At 37.8% G+C, this 20,525-nt stretch overlaps 1 protein-coding gene across 12 annotated transcripts in view; it reads left to right on the forward strand.

The window, feature by feature from the left end:
* Window positions 1–7,271: 7,271 nt before the first annotated feature.
* GPHN (gephyrin) overlaps window positions 7,272–20,525 on the forward strand; it is an 852,406-nt gene continuing 839,152 nt past the window's right edge. For 3 of the 12 annotated variants that reach the window (XM_056820910.1, XM_056820911.1, XM_056820887.1), the window contains exon 1: window positions 7,416–8,021. Coding sequence is in view for 10 of the 12 variants with exons in the window: in XM_056820887.1 (XP_056676865.1) it covers window positions 7,958–8,021 (64 nt within the window). In the remaining 2 variants the exon portion in view is untranslated. Of the gene's footprint in view, window positions 8,022–20,525 lie in introns of all 12 variants that reach the window. The other 9 variants (XM_056820908.1, XM_001369841.4, XM_056820913.1 and 6 more) reach the window with 6 other exon arrangements.

Consider the following 20,525-nt stretch of genomic DNA (forward strand, 5'->3'; position numbering starts at 1 on the left):
CCTTCTAATTTTGCTTGCATTGATTTTGTTTGTGCAAAACCTTTATAATTTAATGTAGTCAAAGTTACCTATTTTACATTTTGTAATGTTCTCCATGTATTGTTAGGACACAAATTCTTCCCTTATATATAGATCTAACAAGTAAACTTCCATGCTCCCTTAATATAGCATCCTTTATTTCTAAATCATGTAAAGATTTTTACTTTATCTTGGTATATGGTGTCAGGTGTTGGTTTGTGCCTAGTTTCTTTCATACTGTTTTCCAGTTTTCCTAATAGTTTTTGTTGAATAGTGAGTTCTTTCAAAAGCTTGGGTCTTTAGGTTCGTCAAACACTTCCTTATCACGGTAATCTACTTGTTTCTTAACTAGTTCCAGATTGTTTTAATGGTTGAGATCTGGCACAGTTTAGCTACCTTTATATACCCCCCCACCCCCCACCCCCGACTAATTTCCTTGCTATTATTGGCCTTTTGTTCTTGGCTTGGATATGACTGAATTCTTGAAGGGCTAGGTGATTACACAGAGTGTCTAGCCTAAAGTCAGGAAGGTGGTCACCAAGGACTACACTGTCTGTTAAAGGCCGGAGTTGCTGCAATTTCTTTCATAACAAGTAAGTTTTGAATAGGCACTCTGTCACCTTAGAGAGGTGTCAACTTTCCAAGTAGGCCTGAATTGGGCTTTGTGCCTATTTTTTCATGTGTTAGAATTTTATATTATGAAATAAGAGAACAAGTCTGTTCCAGGAAAGGAGGGAGTGTTTTCTCTGTAAACCAGGCAAGAAACAGCACATTGATAAATATGAAATTAACTACATTATTATGGTAAAAATTTTCAGAACAATAAAAAAATACCCCATCTATTCTACCTTGTAACATTTTAGTCTGAACATTCATTCTACAAAATAAAATATACATATATGACCATATAAATGATAACAGTCAAATATTTAAAAAGGCAGAAATAGGGTGGGGGAGGCATTTAATGAGATGATGTATATTCAGGGAGTTTTCTTTTTTGCGTATTGATTTTATTAGATAGACTATACTTAATCTGAAGCTTGGCTTTAAATTAAGATCTAAATTTAGATGTAGAAGGAACCCTAAAGTTCATGTCATCCAATTCTTTTACATTTGAGGAGTCACTCTGAGAAATTAATTGACTAGCCCAATGTAAGTCATGTACCAGATAGTTAGAGGATTGTAGAACTAAATATAGCCCCTCTGATTTCAATCTTTCTAGTATTCATATAATTAGGTAAGGGATTCCCAATTTATCACCAATATCACAGCAGTCTCAGAAAATTATTCTACTACTTTTTTAGGTTGCTTTTTATTTTTTCTTCCTACATTTCATTCAACCCTGGTCTGATTGATGTTAGATCACAGCATTGCTTATTTGCTAGTCATCTGGAAAAAATCTATGTGAGGGGAAAGGAGGAGTTTGCTTTCTTGACACCTTCTTTTTGATTCCTCAAAATTAAGCATTTCTTAGTAAGTTTATTAGACCAGGCACTGATCAGACCATCCAGTAATGACACTTTACCAGTTAGTCCCCTGCTACTTACTTCATACACCTTGTCTGACCTTTCTTTTTACCTCTGTATAAACAATGTAGTGATAGTAGTTCAACTGTTTTTGTTGTGTTTGACTTTCCATTTGGCATTTTCTTTGCAAAGATAAGAGTGGTTTGCCATTTCCTTCTCCAGCTCATTTTCCAGATGAGGAAACTGAGGCAAACAGGGTCAAACGATTTGAACAGGGCCACAAAGCTAGTAAGTATCTGAAGTGGGATTTGAACTCAGGATTATGAGTCTTCCTGACTTCAGGCCAGGCACTGTCCACTGAGCAATCCTGCTACCTTGTAGTGAATATGCCATTAGCTATTAAAAATAAGGTGCTTTTTTGTTGTTCTGGGTAGCCATTTTTGACACAGAGGAAGTCACTGGTGCTTCTCAAACATTTTCATTTGGGTAGTATACATAAATTGATACCTCTGAGAGAGTTTTCCCTTACCTATTAATATGAATACTGGGAAGATTTGGAGTCAGAAGGGCTCAGTATAGATCTATTCTCTACTAATTATTTTCTGGTAAATGACTTACAATGGGTTAATTAATTAATCTTTCAAAGTGTCTCCTCAAACATAAAAGGTAGGGATTGAATGACATGACGTTTAGGGTTCCTTTCACTTGTAAATTTAGGATTCTGTGATGTGGGGCTTTACAAATAGTGAGAGGCCAAGATGGACCTAGATTACTAATATATTACCAAGATAGAGGATATCAAGGGCACAGGAACTGAAAGCGTGATCACCATTACATTCAGTAGATATAAAATACTAACAGTTCTCAAGTACAAATGGGTTAAACTTAATTTCTTTGGGTAATTCTTTGCAAAGAATAAGGTTGACTATAACGATAATAAATAAAGAGTACACACTGGCATATAAAGGTTTAGCAAATACCCTAATGCTAGAGGTCATTCTTCCTATGTCAATTAGGCACCCAAGTGGGAGTGAGATTAATGGGTGTAGGGACAAGAATGGGTTGCAGGGAGTAGTCTCTGACAGAGGTACTCCAAAGCAAGAACTCCAAGAAAACCTCAATTTGCTGACAAATCATCATCAGATAAAATAGGAAAGAATTATTCCATATTAGTTTCTTAACAAACAGAACTTCTGGAGACTTCAAGGGCAATTGGGGGACCCAGATTACAACAATGATAATGGAAGATAACACCATTTCATTCAGTGGAAAATGAAAACACTAGCAGTTATTCCTCAATTGCAAATGGGCTATGCTTCAAGAATTTCTTTGTATGTATAACTGAAACTCACATCCACAGAAACAATTTTTTATATATGGTGGTTTTCTGGCCAGCTCACATCTTTATAACCCATAATGTACCTAGAATAGTACTACAGAACATATTTATGTCTAATGACAGTATAATGGGAAAATGCAAAGTTCCAACTTAGTACACTTCTTTATGTGTATTTTTCTTCCTGTGCAATGGGAATGATAATTTCCCTAACCCAAACTTCCTTTGGAGGCTTGTGGCAGGGACTTGAGAATATAAGGGGTAGGAAAAGAGGCTGCTGAGGATGGGAATCTGGGTGAAGAAAAATAACTGAAAATATCATCCCATCTACAGCCTCTTTCTACTTTGAAATTCTGTAATTTTCCAGTATATGGCCTTAATCTTGAAAATATGTGATTAATGATTAGAGGTAATTGAAGTAAGAGTATACATACAGCTTAATTTGCAAAAATTTGAAAAATTCTTTAAAGTGCTTTCCTTTCGACAAGATGAATATTACTGCTTCTAGAAAAACTCAAATCACAATCTATGGGAAGAATTTCTATAATGAGAGATATTGCATTTATACACTAGAATCTTTTCTCCATTTTGTCTTTGGCAGCCAGAATAAACCTATGGACCTATTTTCTATTGTAGGCGCCTTTTTAGAAGGGGAAGAAAATGTGTTCATTCAATTCTAACTCTTACATAAAGATATCTTTTCATTTCACTTCTAGGTTAATTTTTCTGCATTATGACTTCTAAGATATTTGTGAATAAACAGATTCACTTTCTCATTTCTCAAGTAATTTTATTTTGATCTAATACATTTAATTCCTGAAAGAATTCAGGAGTGATGTTAAAATGCACCTTGTTAGGAAGAAGAAACAAGTTTGGTAGAAGAAAAAGGTGTTAGGCATTGGATGACATTTTGCAAGTTCATACAGTAACAATCACTTAGAAACCACTGATAAAAGGAAATCACACTAATAATTGGAACAACAAATTTTTTGTAATATTTTATTAGAGTATATTGAATTTTTGCAGTTCACTGGCATTATATATATAATATAATGTATAATGTATATACAGAATTGAATTTTATTAATTATAAATTTCTGCAATTTAAACATATTTGCAATATAAATATATAGTTAAAATATCAGCGATATAGATATATATTATATATTGGCTAAGAATTAAATATATTCATTCTCAAATCAATTTTACTAGATTTTATCATATGTAGTATTCTGCTAAGGACTTTACAAAGAACAAAGTCCAAGATGTTAAGATAGCATTAGTTTGTAAAAGGTCCTCATTAAATGGAATATAGGTAGTCTGCATAAAAACATAGAATTAGATGGTTAGTGCATAACCTAAAATCATCTAATCCACCTCCTAGTTTTATAGACAAGGAAACTAAGGTCCAGAGTATTGACTTGCCCAAACTCTCAGCCAACAGTGGGAAAGTTGGGCCTAGAATACAGGTCTTTTAACTAGTGCTTTTCATATGAGAAATAAAAAATTTGTTAATTTTACATTCACAAAAAGAAAAAAAAATAGGATATTTTGCAATATGCAACAAGCAGTGTATGTCTTTTATTCTTTTTACTTGCTTTGAAATGTAGGAGATATCACAAAAGCATGGTGGTGGGTCTGCCTGCCCCAAGTGTTCCTAATCCAATCCATCCTCTATTCAACTGAAGTGATATTCCTGAAGTATAGGTCTGACCAAGTTACCCCTCCCTACCTGATCCTTCCCTTTAATACTTTATGTTTTTATAAAAAGTAATTTCACATATACATACACAAGGGGCTATATAAATATAAATTGTCTTGTTGAATTCACCTATGTTTCTTTCCATTATCTCAATGGGGCTAAACATTTACTAAAGGCCTATCAGTCTGAGTCTTCTGAGTTGAATAGTTTTTAAAAAATGACTTTTGCTTCATTGGGAGGCTCTAATATATTTACAAACAAGTTTAAAGTGTGGGTTATAGTAAACAGAATTAGTCTAGAAGACCTTCTAAAAAAACCCCACAACAGTTCTTAAACTCTACTAAAAAACAGGTTTTCTATAAAATAGATTTTAACCTCAAGGTTTTGGAAAAGAAGTTGTTTTTTTTTTTTTAATGAGGGCACTGGAAAAAGGTGAGAAAAACTAAAATCATCTTTCTCCCTAAATCCTTCCCCTGCCCATCCCGCCTTTACTATTACCATAAAAGACATCATCCTCCCCATCCCTAGATATCACCCTCAATTTCTCATATCACTATCTCACTATCATTCCCCACCATCTAATTGGTTCCCAAGGGCTGCTGGATTTTACCTTTGCAACATCTTTCCAATATGTCCTTTTTTTTTTTTAAACCTTCTGTCTTGGATTCAATACTGTGTATTGGTTCCAACGTAGAAGAATGGTAAGGGCTAGGCAATGGGGGTCATATGACTTGCCCAGGGTCACATAGCTGGTAAGTGTTGGAGGCCAGATCTGAACTGAGGACTGGCTTTCAATCCACTGAGCTACCCAATTGCCCTCTTTTGACACTTCCACACCTCTGGTAAAGTGCCTCATCACCTGGATTATCACAAAAGTGTGGTGGTGGGTTTGCCTGCCCCAAGTGTTCCTAATCCAATCCATCCTCTATTCAACTAAAGTGATATTCCTGAAGTATAGGTCTGACCAAGTTACCCTCCCTACCTGATCCTTCCCTTTAATAAACTCCACTGGTTCCCTCCTGCTATCAGGGTCAAAGACAAAATACTCTGGCATTCAAAGCTCTGCTGGCCTAGGACCTTCCTACCCTTTCAAGACTTCTTTCACTTTACTTCTCAAACCTATGGCATATTCTCTTTCCCCTAAGCCTAGAATGCTCTCTCCCTACTGCTTTTTCTTGCTTTAAATTCCAACTAAAATCCCATCTTTTATAAGAAGCCTTTCCCAACCCTTAATTTTGATGCTTTCTCAATTATTTCCTATTTACCTTTTATATAGCTTGTCTGAATACATTTGTTTTTTCATTTATCAGATTGTGAGCTCCTTGAAGGTAGAGACTTTCTTTTGCCTCTTTTAAAATCCCCAGTGCTGACTGACAAAACAGGGAAGAGTTAGAGAATAACAAAAAATAACCATAAATGTACATGTTTTACATAAAATATAGAAAAATACATTATCAAGCTGGACAGATCAATGGGTAAGACACCTGGGCTTGGAAAGGTTTGAATTCAGGAAGATTTAAATTCAAACATCCTGCCTCAAACACTTAACTAGCTCTATGTCCCTACCTCTTAACCTTTTTCAGTCTCAGTTCCTCCCCTTACCTAATATGGTTGTTGTCAAGATAAAATGAAATATGCAAAGCACCCTGCAAAAACTAAAATGCTATGTAAATGCTAGCTATTACCAAATTCTCTATTTCGATATGAGTTATCAGTGGGGTAATTCAAATACCAAAATACCAAAACAGTAACAGAATGAATTTAAATTGGAATTCAAAAGTACTGGATTCCATTTCCAATTTTGATTGGGAGGGTCTAGAGGACTGGGGAGCTTAATTTTTTGTGTCATGGAACTCTCTGGCAACCTATGGACCACTTCTCAGAAAAAAAAAGTTTTTTGAATTTAAATCCATAGGATTATAAAGGAAACCAGTTATATAGAAAATTATCAATATTATGCATACATGTATATATATTTTTACACATCGTTCCGTACATGTCTACATTTGAATACGTATGTGAGTATGGTTTTCAATCTATAATCTCAAATTCATAGAGCCCAGGTAAAGAATTCCTTGTGCTTTTTCTTTTTCTAATCAAACATTCAGTAAATAGGTTTCACCCTCATTTTTCTGTATGGGAAACCCCTAGAATGTCAGGAGTGCCAAGGAAGAGAAATGACGCTAAAGCACAAAGCTGCTGGGATGCCCAGGGAACACCATAAAGTGCATAGCTAAAGAAACCAGGTTGTCTAAGAGCTACCTTCTTCTCCTAGCCGTCTCAGAGCTGCTAGCATCCAACATTCACATTCCACCCACGCAACCTTCAAAGCTTCTTTCAGGCTCCCCATAGGGTTCTCCCCCGCCTCCCATGGAGTGGGCGGCAATTCCCCAAGGGCAGTGCGCACCGTCCAAAGGAATCCTACGCCTCAGTTACCCATATGCCAGGGGTCCTGCAGGTGCTCAGAACACCCTCCAGGGATCTCCAGGGCAGCGGCTGTACCACCCCCGCCCTCTAGCAAAAGGGGCAGGAAGACTAGAGAAAGAGTTCGGTGGCATCTTCCTCCCTCTCCTCCCCCCCCAAATCTCTGCTCGGCGAACGATTGCTTTTGTCTGGGGCTCCTTTTAGGTTGACCATTCCGCGCGCTCCCGTGTCAATTTCGTACTTACCTTTCTCCACTCCTCTCAGAATCCGCCACCCCCCAACCCGCCCAGCCAAGCAAAAATTGCAACCGGCCGCGCGCCAGTGCGCGCAGGGCCACGTTTGGTTTAGCTCGTGCAGGTTCCCTAACCCGAGCAATCCCTCAGTCACTCCCCTCACCTCCTCCTCCACGCTCCCACTGGCTCCTTGTCCCGGCCCGTGACTCCGCCCCCTCCCAACCCAGGCCCAACCACCTCCGCCACCCCAGGAAACTCCCCACCAGCACAAGCTCTCCCAGAGGCTGCCACTTCTGCTCCGATCGACCACTTCAAGTCCTTAGCTTTCCGGGAGCGAAATTCCAACTGCCGCAGCTGCTGCTCCCTCTGGCGTGGGCTCTTCTCTTCCTAGCCCACCTTACCCGCTCGGACTCCGCTCATGCGGGTGCTGAAGTCGCGTGCGCGCGCTAGCATACCCTCCCGCTGCCTCTCCCGGCTCTTTGACCCTCTAGCAGCCTTCGACCCCACTGTATCCTAGTCACGCGCTCTGACTCCTCCTCTTCTTCGTCCTTTCCCTCGCGGCCGCCTGTGCCCGGTCACTTCTGGTCCCCCCCCCTCCCCTTTCCTCCCTCCTTTACCCTTTTCTCCTCCTCCTCCTTCTCTTCTTCCCTCCCCCTCCTCCCTCTTCCTTCGCGCGCTCCCTCCCTCTTGCTCACTAGCTTGCGCGCTCCCGGTCCCGCGCGCTCCGGGCCCCGGGTTTCTCTCGGCTCCTGCCTGTGAGGTGACTGCGCTGGGAAATATGGCGACCGAGGGAATGATCCTCACCAACCACGACCACCAAATCCGCGTTGGGGTCCTTACAGGTAACCGGCAGATGAGGGATGCTGGGACCCCCGCAGCCGCTTCTCCGGCTCCGCCTCGGGCTCCTCGCCGGTGGTGGCTCCTCTCAGCGGCCCCCGGGAAGAAGGGGGGGGGGGAAGAGTGGGATCGCGGAGGTGGGGGGGGTACTGACAGTAGCTGGCGCTGCTGGGGTTGAGGGTATCCCCGAGGGTCTCCCCCCACTTGGGAGCTGCGGCCGCCCCCGCAACGTGTCAGGGCCCGCTGCTGCCGCTGGAGCCGGAGTCCCGGGCCTCCTGGGAGAGCTCCAGGGCCGGCGCTGCGGGGCACCGACCGCGCGGCTGGGGAGGAAGCCCGGCGTGCTGGGACCCCGCATTGGGAAGCCTGCGTGCGTCCCGCGCGGGCCGTAATGCATCCTCTTGTGTGATGTGTGTGTGTGTGTGTGTGTGTGTGTGTGTGTGTGTGTGCATACTCCTGCGTGTTGTTGGTGTGTGTGTGTCTACGAACATTCAACGGTTCGACCATTCCCAGATTTTTTCCCGTTCCTCTGTTCTTCCTTCTTTCTCTACCCGGCGGCCCCGGAGCTGCTCGGGCCATGGTTGAATAAGGCTCTGGCTGTACGTTACCGGGAGTGTTAGCCTGGCCAAACTCCGTTACCACCTCACTTGCCACCACTCGGCTGGGCGCTCCCCCTGGGGAGGAGAGGAAGCACCTAGCTTGAGGACAGGTGAAGGAATCTGCATCTTTCCTCCTTAAGAAAGGAACCTGGTTTTACTTCCCCCTCCCCCTTTCCTCGTTTTCCTCTCACTGCTTTTGCACTTCACACAGTCAAAGGGGTCCCGTCCTGTTCTCTTATCACTCAAGCCCCCTTACGTCTCGGGATTCCCCCAGTCCTCTTTAGCATCCCTACTCCCCATCCCCCAACTGGTGGAAGGTCCGGAAGCTGGTAAAAGGCGCACTTTTCCTTCGGCCCGGGTTTACCTCCCTCTCCAAGGCTGTGTGTGCTCTGCATGTCTGATTCGGTTGCGTTTTATTTGGGTAATAATCCTCTGTTCGGCGATATGCAGGCAGTTGCTGCAGGACACGACTCCCAGGATAAATAAATAGCAAGTGAATAATTTCTCGAGCGTTTTTGTTGCGCTTTTGTTTCTATAGTTGTTGGGTTTCTGTGTAAGAGAGAGATGGTGAGATGAGTTAAAGGACCAGATTTAGTATTTGGTTTGAAGGAAACACAAGATTCAGTTATGACCTGGGTTTGAGACTTATGGAAAATAAATTACAATAGGATAGGATAGGAATCCTAGCTCCCCATTTCGCTCCCCCATATGTCCAGATATGACAAGTCTGAGATGGTGCTCTAAAAAAGGAATAAAATCATGGAAAATCGTCTTATTTTTAGTTAGAAAAATGTGTGAGGTTACTGGGCACGAAAGTGCAGTTTTTTTTTTTTTAATTCAGACTTGCGTTTATTGATTATTTTCATTATGTGGAAAAGGGTACTCCCTTCAGAGTAAGCGATGCTGACACTGATGTCTGTTGAATATTTCTTATTGAAAGCTCTCAGAAACCAGTCCAAATGATTTTTGTAGAAGGAAACCCCCAAGTCAGATGGTGCGCTGTTCTTTCCTTTTGGTGCTGAAACTGTTGACTGGCACTGAGATTCATCAAGGTTTTCTAGAATGAGTGAAGTTAGACAAAAACTGACTACAAAACTCTGTGATTGAATGCTAACTGGTACTCCTGTTTATCATGCTTCAGGCTGAATTTTAAGGGCATCAGTATCAGATGTTAACAACAGAGATTGGAATATTCGGTAAAATCATAGAAACATTATTTATGTGTATCTGCAAAGGTGTAGTTTTTACCTGGTAGGAGCTGGTAGTCTAAAAACACTGACAGTTTTAAACAACTCCACACATTTACTGAGTATATACAGTTGCTTTATTAATATTATGTACAATTGAATTTGCATTGTGAAAAGGTAGTATAAATTTGAATAAGATGGATTGTATATTTGAAAGAATAATGAGTATTTTTGCCTTGAAAGAAGTAGAAAGGTAGAGGATTATAAGAGAGGTTATGAAGGCAGGCTTCTAAAAACCTTTGAACCAAGGAAAAAGATCCATAATTTTTAGTGAAAGACATACAGCATGGTAAAAATGTTAGACAGAGAGATGTTTATAGTAGAAATATGGAATACTTGAAGATGAAGAGTTGCCAGAAAATGAAGTTGCAGTAATCTAGTTAAAGATGTTCAGAGACTGAAATAGACTATGGCAATAGGGATGAAGAGAAAAGATCAGTTTTGGGAGAGTTGGTAACAAAAGGTAATAATATTTGCCCTCCTTTACTCCTAAAAAATGCTGTGTGGAGGTAAAAGTTGCTGATATTTCTTGGTAGGAAGGTGAGGCATGAGGAAGGAGAAACATTTTTTATCTCTTTGTTCAAATATATATTTTATTTTAGGGTCAAGTTACTCTGCTCATTATGGTATGTGTTTTTGGAAAAATTAGAGGATCAAGTTTTGTTGTATTTTTTGCTTCTGTAGGAATTTTAGTATCATAATGTTAATAATTAAAATTAGTTTTTGTTTATCTTTTTGAGGACCATGTTTCATGCCTAGTGAAATTCACTTAATAGGCTTTGCATCCATAATGATGATTTTTCGTATTCTGAATTATACTATGAATTTATGATCTACCTACAGAAGTATTTATAATAGCTCCTTGTATTTAACAGTGCTTTCATTTTTATGATAGTTATATTGAGTTACTTCTGAAAACTTTAACTGATTTGATTCTTGTATAGCAAGCATTCTTAAACTGGGGTCTTTACATTTGATTTTTATTTTTTTCTATCTCAAAAACTTTATTTCAATATACTTGGCTTCCATTGTAATCCTATACATTTAATTTTATGCCTTTAAAGCCATTTTGTTGAAACGTGGTCCCATAGGTTTTTCTAGACTGTCAAAGGAGTCCATGAAATAAAAAAGATTAAGAATACTTCTATATGATAATGTCATATAACTCTTAAAGTATACTTAAAAGATGACATTTGTGCTTGGGATTTTCATTCATTAGCCATTTTTGTAATCTTCTCAACTATGAATTCAGCAAATTTAGTATACCAATATATTGAAATTTTCTCACAATAATTTCTAAAATCATGATTATAGGAAGGTCAGTATTTAGCAATAAGTACTTTTTGGTTTTATCTTCTGAATCATTAGGATTTTAGAAGTCAGATGATTAACTTAATATAGATGTCTTAAATTTTTCTAGTTAAGATCATGAGCATATTTTAAACAGTAATATGAGATATATGTATGTAAATTAGTTGATCAGGAAAATTTATATTGAAATACTGTCATTGCCTTTTGAAAAAAGGTCATATAGATTTGAAATGTTTTATAATAACTTTTATGTTGATGTCCCAGAAAGAAAAATTACATATATAGTTCAGTGATATAAAATATCATTTCTAAATAGTTTATTGTTTCTTCCTGGTTTTGATTCTAGTAAATATTGAAGATAGTCCAATAACTAATGGCTTGTCTCAAGGTAATTCTTGTTTTAAATCTGAATTTGGACATTAGAGAATTATAGTGATTATGATGAATTTTGTAGATTTTTGGTAGTTGTGATTTTGCAGATAATCTTAATATCTTATTAAATTCACAATCTCATTAAAATAATTTCTTATTCTCACAATTGCACTTAGGATGCAAACACTTGTATAAATCCATATTTAATGCACTTTCTATTATACCACATTGCTTCTTAATTATAGATTTTTTTTTAGTATCAAATGGTAATTGATCTAGAGTTACTACTGTATAAGGTTATTTTTTCAGACTAGTTTATGGGTTAGCTGTAGAATGTTCTTCCTTAATATTTATCTTGAAAGTACATAGAAGATTGGATATTTGTGAAAATGGAAGTTTTAATCAAAATTTTTTTCCCTGAAAAATCACTGATAACGCTAATTTGAGTGCTATAGTAAGAATTAGTTAATTAACTGGGAAGTATTTTGCTTTTGCTTTTTTTTTTTGTGGGGAGCATACTATTGTGGACTTTTATTTCCAGAACACAAGTTTGGAGTCTTAAAACTTTTTTCTTTAGCATATAAGTGCTTAAGATTGTTTCTTTTTCTTTTTTTTTTTGGCTTATGTATTTATCTGGCAGAGTGTCTAGCTTAAATATTTCTTTCAGTTGTTGAAATCCGCATTCATCTGAATCACTTGATTCAGTCATTTTTCAGATTATGTGGAAAGCACACAATAAAAACTCATTCTTTATTAAGTCAATGTATAACTTGCCTTTAAAAGAGAGCTAAGAATTACCAATGATAATATTTAGGTGAAAATATGTTAATTGAGGCATAAAGAGATACCTTTTATATATCTTTGAATATTTGTTTTTTGATCCAGAAAATGTGTACATTTTTTTCAGTACGCTGGAAACTTGCCTTTACTGATATAGTTTGATATTGGCTTGGTCTAATCATTGCAATTAATATCTCTCCAATTATTTAGATCTATCTTATTTCTATATAGAGTGTTTTATAGTTGTATTTATATAGTTCCAGTATCGGTCTTGCAAACACTTCATACATCCTGTTGTTTTTTTGAATTGAATTTCTTTTTATCGGTCGCTACTGGGTTTTGTGGATGTTATACAGAAAGGTGGATGATTTGTATGCATTTATGTTGCACAGTGGATAGAGCATAGGACTTGAAGACAGCTAGACCTGAGTTCAAATCCTGTCTCAAAAATCACTTAGCTCTTATGATCCTGGGAAAATTACTTAACCTCTCTCTGTGTCTCACTTTCCTCTGTAAAATGGGCACCTACCTCTCAATATTGTTGATGATGGTCAAATGATTTGACACATATAAAGTCTTTTGCACATCTTAAAAGCACTAAATAAATGCCAACTTATCCCACTGCTTTGCTGAAGTTATTGTTTCAGCTAGGTTTTTTATTTTTTGTTGTTGACTATTTCTAAATAGATCATCATGTCATCTGCAAAAAGAAATAATTTTGTTTCCTCTTTACCTGTGCTTATTCCTTTAATTTTTTTCTTGTCTTATTGCTTTAGCTTGCATTTCCAGAGCTATATCAAATTGTAGTGGTGATACTGGAAATCTTTGCTTTATCCTTCATCTTAGTGGATAGGTCTCTAGCATTTTTCCATTTCAAATAATTCTGGCTCTGGGTTTTAGCCAAGTATTGTTTATCATATTAAGGAGAAGTTCATTTTCCAATACTTTTAATGATTTTTAAAAGAAATGAGTATTTTAAAATATTTAATTGAAATCTTTTTCATCATTTATTAATATCATGATTTCTATTATTTTTGTTAATACCACATATTATATTTATTGGTTTCCTAATATTGAACCAAATTGGTATTCCTGGAGTAAGTCCAATCTGGTCTGAGTGTGATAGGTTGTGATGGCTCATTAAGACTTGATAATAGATAGTATGGGGGATGGGAGTGAAGGAGATGCAAAACTCTTACATGACTCACAGGTTGCAAACTGGGTGCCCAAGAAATTTATTAGTAGTTCTTTTTAGCAATAGGTAAGTTTTGATAAACTATGGTTTTAGGAAGGAAGACAGCTCTAACTTAGACATCTTAAATTTTAAATGTACTTGTGCGATATCAAGAAGATAGTCAGAAGAGAAATTAGAGCTGGCTATCTGGGTTTTCAAATCATCTTCTTGGATAATAATTGAATCCAATGGAAAATTTTCATATATCAAGTTTTGATCTAAGACAGAATCCTGGTGAATATCTAAGCTTAAAGGGTCAGAAAATGGATGATTATCCTGCAGAAAGAAAAAGGGAACAGACAAATAAGTCAGAAAACTAGGAAAGTACAGTGATAGAAGCCAGAAGAGGACAGAGATCTAGGAGTAGTAGATGGTCTACACTGCTGAAATTTCTAAAGAGATTAAAGAAGGAAAAGGCCACTGAATTTTCTATTTTAAAAAGCTGATAACTCTAGAGAGAATAGTTTAAGGAGAGTGTTAGAGTCTAAAGTTAAGTTGCAAGGGGTTTAAAAGGAAATGAGTAATGAAAATGTAGAAGGAAGAAGAATCCTCAGGTATTTCTAAGAGTGGCATTTGTTAGTGAAAGGATTATAACATATAGCTTGACAGTATGACAGGGTCAAATGCAGGTTTTTAAAGGATGAGATAGACCCAAACATTTTTTTAGACAGTGGGGTAGCAGCCAGAAGGTAGCTGAAGGTGAGAGAGGAATGAATTCCAGGGAAGATGAGAGGTTATTGAATAGACACAGATAAAGATTTGACCCTGGATAAGGCTTCTTGCATGGCAACTTCTTCCTAAGAAGTCAGAGTAAAAGAGGAGAGAATTGGGGATGTGTGCTTCAGAGAGGATTTTAGGGATAGAGTAGGGGAAAAGAGGTAGCTCATAATATATGATCTTGAATTTTCTCAGCAATAAGATAGTCCAAATGTTCCAAGATATTCAAGTCAAATCAACAAGTGTTTATTAAGCACATAGTATTGTGCTAAGCACCGAATAAGAAAAGCAAGAAAGAGTCCCTGCTCTTAAGGTGCTCTCAGTCCACTGGAGGGTGTACAACCGAGGTATATAAACAAATACATATATATGAGACAATTTCAGAGGGAAGACATCAGGGTTAAAGATTTGTCAGCAAAGGCTTCTTGCAGAAGCTGAATTTTAGATGAAAATGAAAGAAAAGTAGGAAGAAATAGGAGGGAGAGAATTCTAGGCATATGGGCAGCCAGTGAAAAAATGGCTGGAGTTGAGAGATGAAATATTATGTTTGAGGATCAGCAAGGTCAATGCCACTAGATTCCATTACATGTAGAAAGGAGTAAGGTGTAAGGAGACTAGAAGGGTAAGAAGGGGCCAGATTATCAAAGACTTTAAAAATCATAGGATTTTATTTTGGATCCTGTAGGTTATAAGGAGCTGCTGGAATTAATCAAATGGCAAAGATGACATGGTCAAAACTATGTTTTAAGAAGATCAGCTGAGTGGAGGATGGATTGGAGCATGGAGAGGTATGAGGCAAGGAAACAAGCCAGTAGGCTTTTACAATAACCTAAGCATGGAGTGATGAAGGCGCCTACACCCAGGTGGTAGCAATCTCAGAGGAGAGAATAGGGCCTAATGGACAGATGTTGCAAACACAGGTTTTGGCAGCAGACTAGATATGGGATGGCAGGGAGAGGAATAAGATAATGTTAGATAGTTATGGATGACTTTTAGGTTTTAAGCCTGGGTAACCTGGAGGATGGTGGTACTCCTTGACAGTAACAGGGAAATTGGGAAGAAGGAAGGGCTTGTAGAAAAGTTAGTGAGGTCAGTTTTAAATAATTTAGTTTTAGATAACTAGATATGAGACTGGAGGTAAGCAAGAATTGTTAGGGCTGGATAGGTAGATTTGAGGATCATAGCATAGAGATAATTTAATCCTTCGGAGCTAATGAGATTATCAAATGAAATAGGAGAGAGGGAGCAGAGAAGAGGACCCAGGACAGAGTTCTTTGGTACACCCCATTTTAGCAGATATGACCTGGATAAAGGTCAAGCTAAGTAGACTGAGTAGTCAGGTAGGAGGAGAATGAGGAAGAAAGACAATAGTATCACAAAATGAGAGAAGAAAGCATCAAGGACAAAAGAATGATAACCAACAGTGTCAGAGGCTGTATAGAGAGGGCAAGAAAGATAAAGATTGAGAAAAGACCATTTGATTTTACAATTAAGAGATCATTGGTAATCTTGGAGAGAACATTTCTAGTTGAATGATGAGGACATACAAGTTCTTAAGGCTACATATTTCCAGCTCCTTTAAATAGTTCATTATAACTTTTTAAGAGCACCTTTACCTTTCTGGAAAGTTGTGGAGACTATGTGTAGTTAAAAATATACAAACTTGCTTATAGTCAATATCTTAAACTGGAATTAGTCCCAATAAATTTTGACTGGGTTCAGTTATCTCTATGCAGATGATTCCTATCTATTTATATATTGTGGGTTTTAAAATATTGTGGCTGGGTAGTCCCTCCTCCCTACCTCCTGGTGTAGGATTGGTCTTGAATTGGACCAATTCCATGCTAGGGAGGGACCATGCCCCCAATTCTGGGCATGGGATTGGTCTATATAAGGTCTAAGGACCAATCCCATGCCAAGAAGGGACCTTTAAATCTGACAAGTATCAAAGTGGGGGTGGGTGGGAGTTAGTCAATATCAGGCTAGGGAAACTCATTTTTCCTTTAAAGCAAAGTTTTTGAAAGATCAGTCAGCTTTTTCTTTCAATACATATACATATATATATTGTTTTTTTATATATCTATATCTATCTATCTATCTATCTATCTATCTATCTATCTATCTATCTATCTATCTATCTATCTATCTATCCTGCCTTATCCTCTTTCCTGAACTCTCAGCCATGCAGGTACATAACCTCTCTCATCTTAAATTTTTCATTCTCACTCACTCAACCTTTTCATTTCTATCTTTATAACACTTTTTATAGATACCCTTCTATTCACTCATGTTTAGATTTTCATCTCTTCTCACCTAGATAGTTGTAATAGCTATCCAGGTCTCTATCCACTCCAAAGTAAATTGTTGGCCCCCAAGTTACCTTTATGATCAAATATAACATCTTCTTCTTGACATTAAAATTTTTTTTATAACTTGGTCCCTTCCTACTTTTCTAGTCTTCTTTACTCCTCTTTATTCACTTTATGCTCTGGTTCTGTTGGCTTTCTTGCTGACCTTTACATGCAACACTTCATATCTTACCTCCATTCTTTTGCACTTTGTTTTCCATGTCTGGAATATTCTCTCCCTTCACTTCTGCCTCTTAAGTGTTCCTTACATCCCTTAAAAATCAGTTCTACTCCTGCCTTTTGCAGAAGGCCTTTCTTCATCCTCTGAGTTGCTAGTACTTTTTGGATTTCAAAATTACACCTATAGAGTTTTCTTATCTTGGAATTTCCCTTAGCCACTGAAGCCTCCTTGCCCTAGACATCTTACTATGCCGGCAGTCTGCTTACCCTGGGTATCCCTCTGCAATGTCTCTTCCCTACTCTTATTGCTCTGTTCTTCCTGGAGACTCTATTTAATGAAGTGACCTAGGCTGGCCTGCTATTATTCCCCTCTGGACACTGTTCCTGACTTCTTCTGGATTGTAAAACCATGCTCTCATTCATTTGACCCTCTTTTCCCCAATGCTTTTTCCAGCTCCCCTTTTTCTGTTTTCTTCCCTTAGAATGCAAGCACCATAAAGGCAATGGCCCTCTTTCTTCAGGGTCAGTGTCTATCTTCCTTTTGATACCAGAAACATATTTAGGAAACTGTAAAGTTATTTTGATGCATCCTACATAATGAGATACATTTCTTGTGGAATGAGCTTGATCATTATTACTTCTACCACAGACTACTAATCCTTTCACAGGTTGTAAAATATAAGAGTTAAATTGAAAAGACTTGGGTCCTTAGAATTTTATAAAATTTATTAGAATTACTTGGGTAGGTAAAAGAGCAGAATTAGGTAAAAGGATAAAAATAAAATAGCCTAATCGAAACTACCACTTGGTTAGTCTCAGTCTGGCCACAGCAGCAGCTCCCCCACCGCAGTCACCCGAGATAGAGTGGGAGCACTTCCTGGATTGCCTCTTTTTATTCCTTCTTTTTACACTCTGATCAATTCAGAATCTCCAGATGTAGGTAACACAAACTCATGGACATTGCCTTAGAATCAGGTGACCTAATTTATCCAATGATTTCTCTCACACTGTCCTGGCTTCCCACCTGAGTTTGAACTCACACCAGGTACTCCTAGTAGAAAAGGGGAAAAGGATAAATTCTCTTTTCACAAAAATGTGTTTTTTATAAGATGATTAAACTATTTTAGCTACTTGGGATTCACTGGCCAATAGTGCATGGCATATTTCCATTTTTGACCATCACTTTAGTGAACTCAGTGACTCTGGATAGGACAGAGCCATAAGCAGCTGGTAATGAAGATATGCCACTTGTTTTTCAGATCTAGGCAACTTCACCTGTGACCCTGACATTGGGTCCTTCAGCTTCTACGTCCTTAAAGCTGTGGTCTCCTCATGAGGGCTTGATCAATGCATAACTATCTATTCTTAAGTTATAATAGGATGTAGTTCTGCTTTCCTGACAAACTTCTGGTATTGTTACTTCAGTAACCTGTCTTTTTGACCATCATTCCCTTTTGGCCATCATCCTTTCCTGTGGGATGGGTTTGATCAGAGGTCCACTTCTTCCACATTTTCCATTACTTTCCTTGGAATGTACTTCTTTAGACTTTGAGAAAATATCCTACTGTGTTTGAAGTTGAGTCTCTACTTGTTGCCTATTTCATGGACCATTTTTATAATGCTTGAATACTTTCATATGATTTATCAAGTTGTCATAAGTTCAATGACTGTTTCATTGCTTTAACATTCCTTATGTCACCCACATGGGCTATTGGCTACTTGAATAATTCTGGTCATGCTTTCATCTTTAGAGGATATCACTCTTCTTGCTATAAAATCTGACTAAGTTGTTGTCAGCTCATGACAAGAATTTGGATAGTAGTTTCCATTTGTATGGAATGATACTATCAGACACAGCTATTGCTATTGCTGTTATTCACTTGGATTGTAGAACAGCTTTTTAAATGTATTCCAGATATGTAAGTCTGTGAATTCTTCTTTTTATACCAGAGAATATTTAAATATTGTGTCTTAGAGGCAGCTGGTGGCACAGCAATAGAGCATTGGGTCCAGAATCAGGAAGATCTGAATTTAAATAAGGCCTCAGATACTAGCTGTGTGACTCTGGGCAAGCACTTAATTTCCATTTGCCTTAATTTCCTCAGCTATAAAATGGGGATAAAAAGCACCTACTTTGCTGGATGATTATGAAGATAAACTGAGGTAATACTTATAAGATGCACTAGCACAGTGCCAGACTTATAGGGGTTATGTAAGTGCTTCTTCTTTTCTTCTCCCCTTTTAAGGTTTTCTTTCAAACAATTTATCTTGACTTCTCTCAGAAGCCTTCCAGCCCTGTAGAACCTAAATTGCACTAATACCAAAGTACCTAAAAGAATATTCGAGCTAAAAGATGACATTTTTTCTAATGATGATAAAGTTCATTTTATAATAAAAATCTCCCATACTTACATAGTTGATATCATTGCAAAACTGATATGATAAATCAAGGCAAAGTCTTCAAATTCACACTATGTTCTAGAAATGTAAAGTGATTTCATTTATATGTATATTTCTTTTAAAACTGGCAGTATCTTCTCTTCCTGGTTCTTGTTTTGTCTATCTGGCTACTCCTTCAGGTCCTACCTTTTAACTCTGGGTGACCCATAAGTCTCTCTTTTGGGTCCTCTTCTCTTCTCCCTTTATGCTATCTCACATGGTGATCTCATCAACTTCTGAGGAGTCAATTATTATCCTTAATCTCAGAGTTAACCATGATTCCTCACTTTTGTTCTCCCTCATCCCAGATTTAACTGCCAGAGCATTTCTCACATCAAGTTACTTATATTTACAGCTAGTTCAAGCCCTCCTCACTTTTTTCCTGGTTTATTGCAATAGCCTCCTTTTTGGTTTTCCTGTCTCAAGTCTTTCTTTACTCCATTCTATCCTTATGACATTCTTAGGGATATTCATAAAGCACATGTTTGGCCCATTCCATTTCCCTGCTCAACAAACTTCATTAACTCCCCATCATATTTAGGATCAAATACCAACTTCTGTTTGGCTCTTAAAACCTCTTTCAACAGGAATTCTTATCCTTTTTAGATTGTAGACCTCTGATAATCTGGCAAAACTCATGAATCCTTTCTCAGAAATTTTATGCATTTTAAAATGAATAAAATAAAACACATAGATATGATTATAAAGGTAACAATTATATTTAAATAAATATGTAATTTTCCCATTTAAGTCTATGGACCTCCTGAAACTTTTGTGGACCCCAAGTTAATTAAAAGCCTTTGCTTTACAACCTGGCTCCAATCTACTTTTCTAGCTTTTTACAGTACTTTCCTTTATACTTTCAGTGGACTAACCTAATTGTCTTTTTTTATGTTCCTTTTACACAACATTCTTCTATCATGTCCGTCTGACTTTGTATAGACTAACCTTTATTCTCTTTTCACCTTATTTTAGAGTTCCTAACTACCTTCAAAGATCAACCCAAATGTAACTTCCTTCATGAGACCTTTCCTATGCTACCCTTCTTCCTTTCCCAGGTGCTCTAGTGCCTTTCCCCTAAAATTCTTATGTTCATATTTTTGTATTTATGAACCATATCTCTTAACCACAAACCTTCCTTCATGCTAACTTCCCTGTTACTATCAAGGATCACTCCCAGTCACCCAGGCATAAAACTTAGGTGACAGCCTTGAATCATCAATCTCATCTCCCCCTCTATGTAATCTGTTGCCAAAGCCTCTTGATTTTACCTTTTCCAGATCTC

This window comes from Monodelphis domestica, chromosome 1 (assembly GCF_027887165.1).
Source record: "Monodelphis domestica isolate mMonDom1 chromosome 1, mMonDom1.pri, whole genome shotgun sequence".
Taxonomy (NCBI): Eukaryota; Metazoa; Chordata; class Mammalia; order Didelphimorphia; family Didelphidae; genus Monodelphis; species Monodelphis domestica.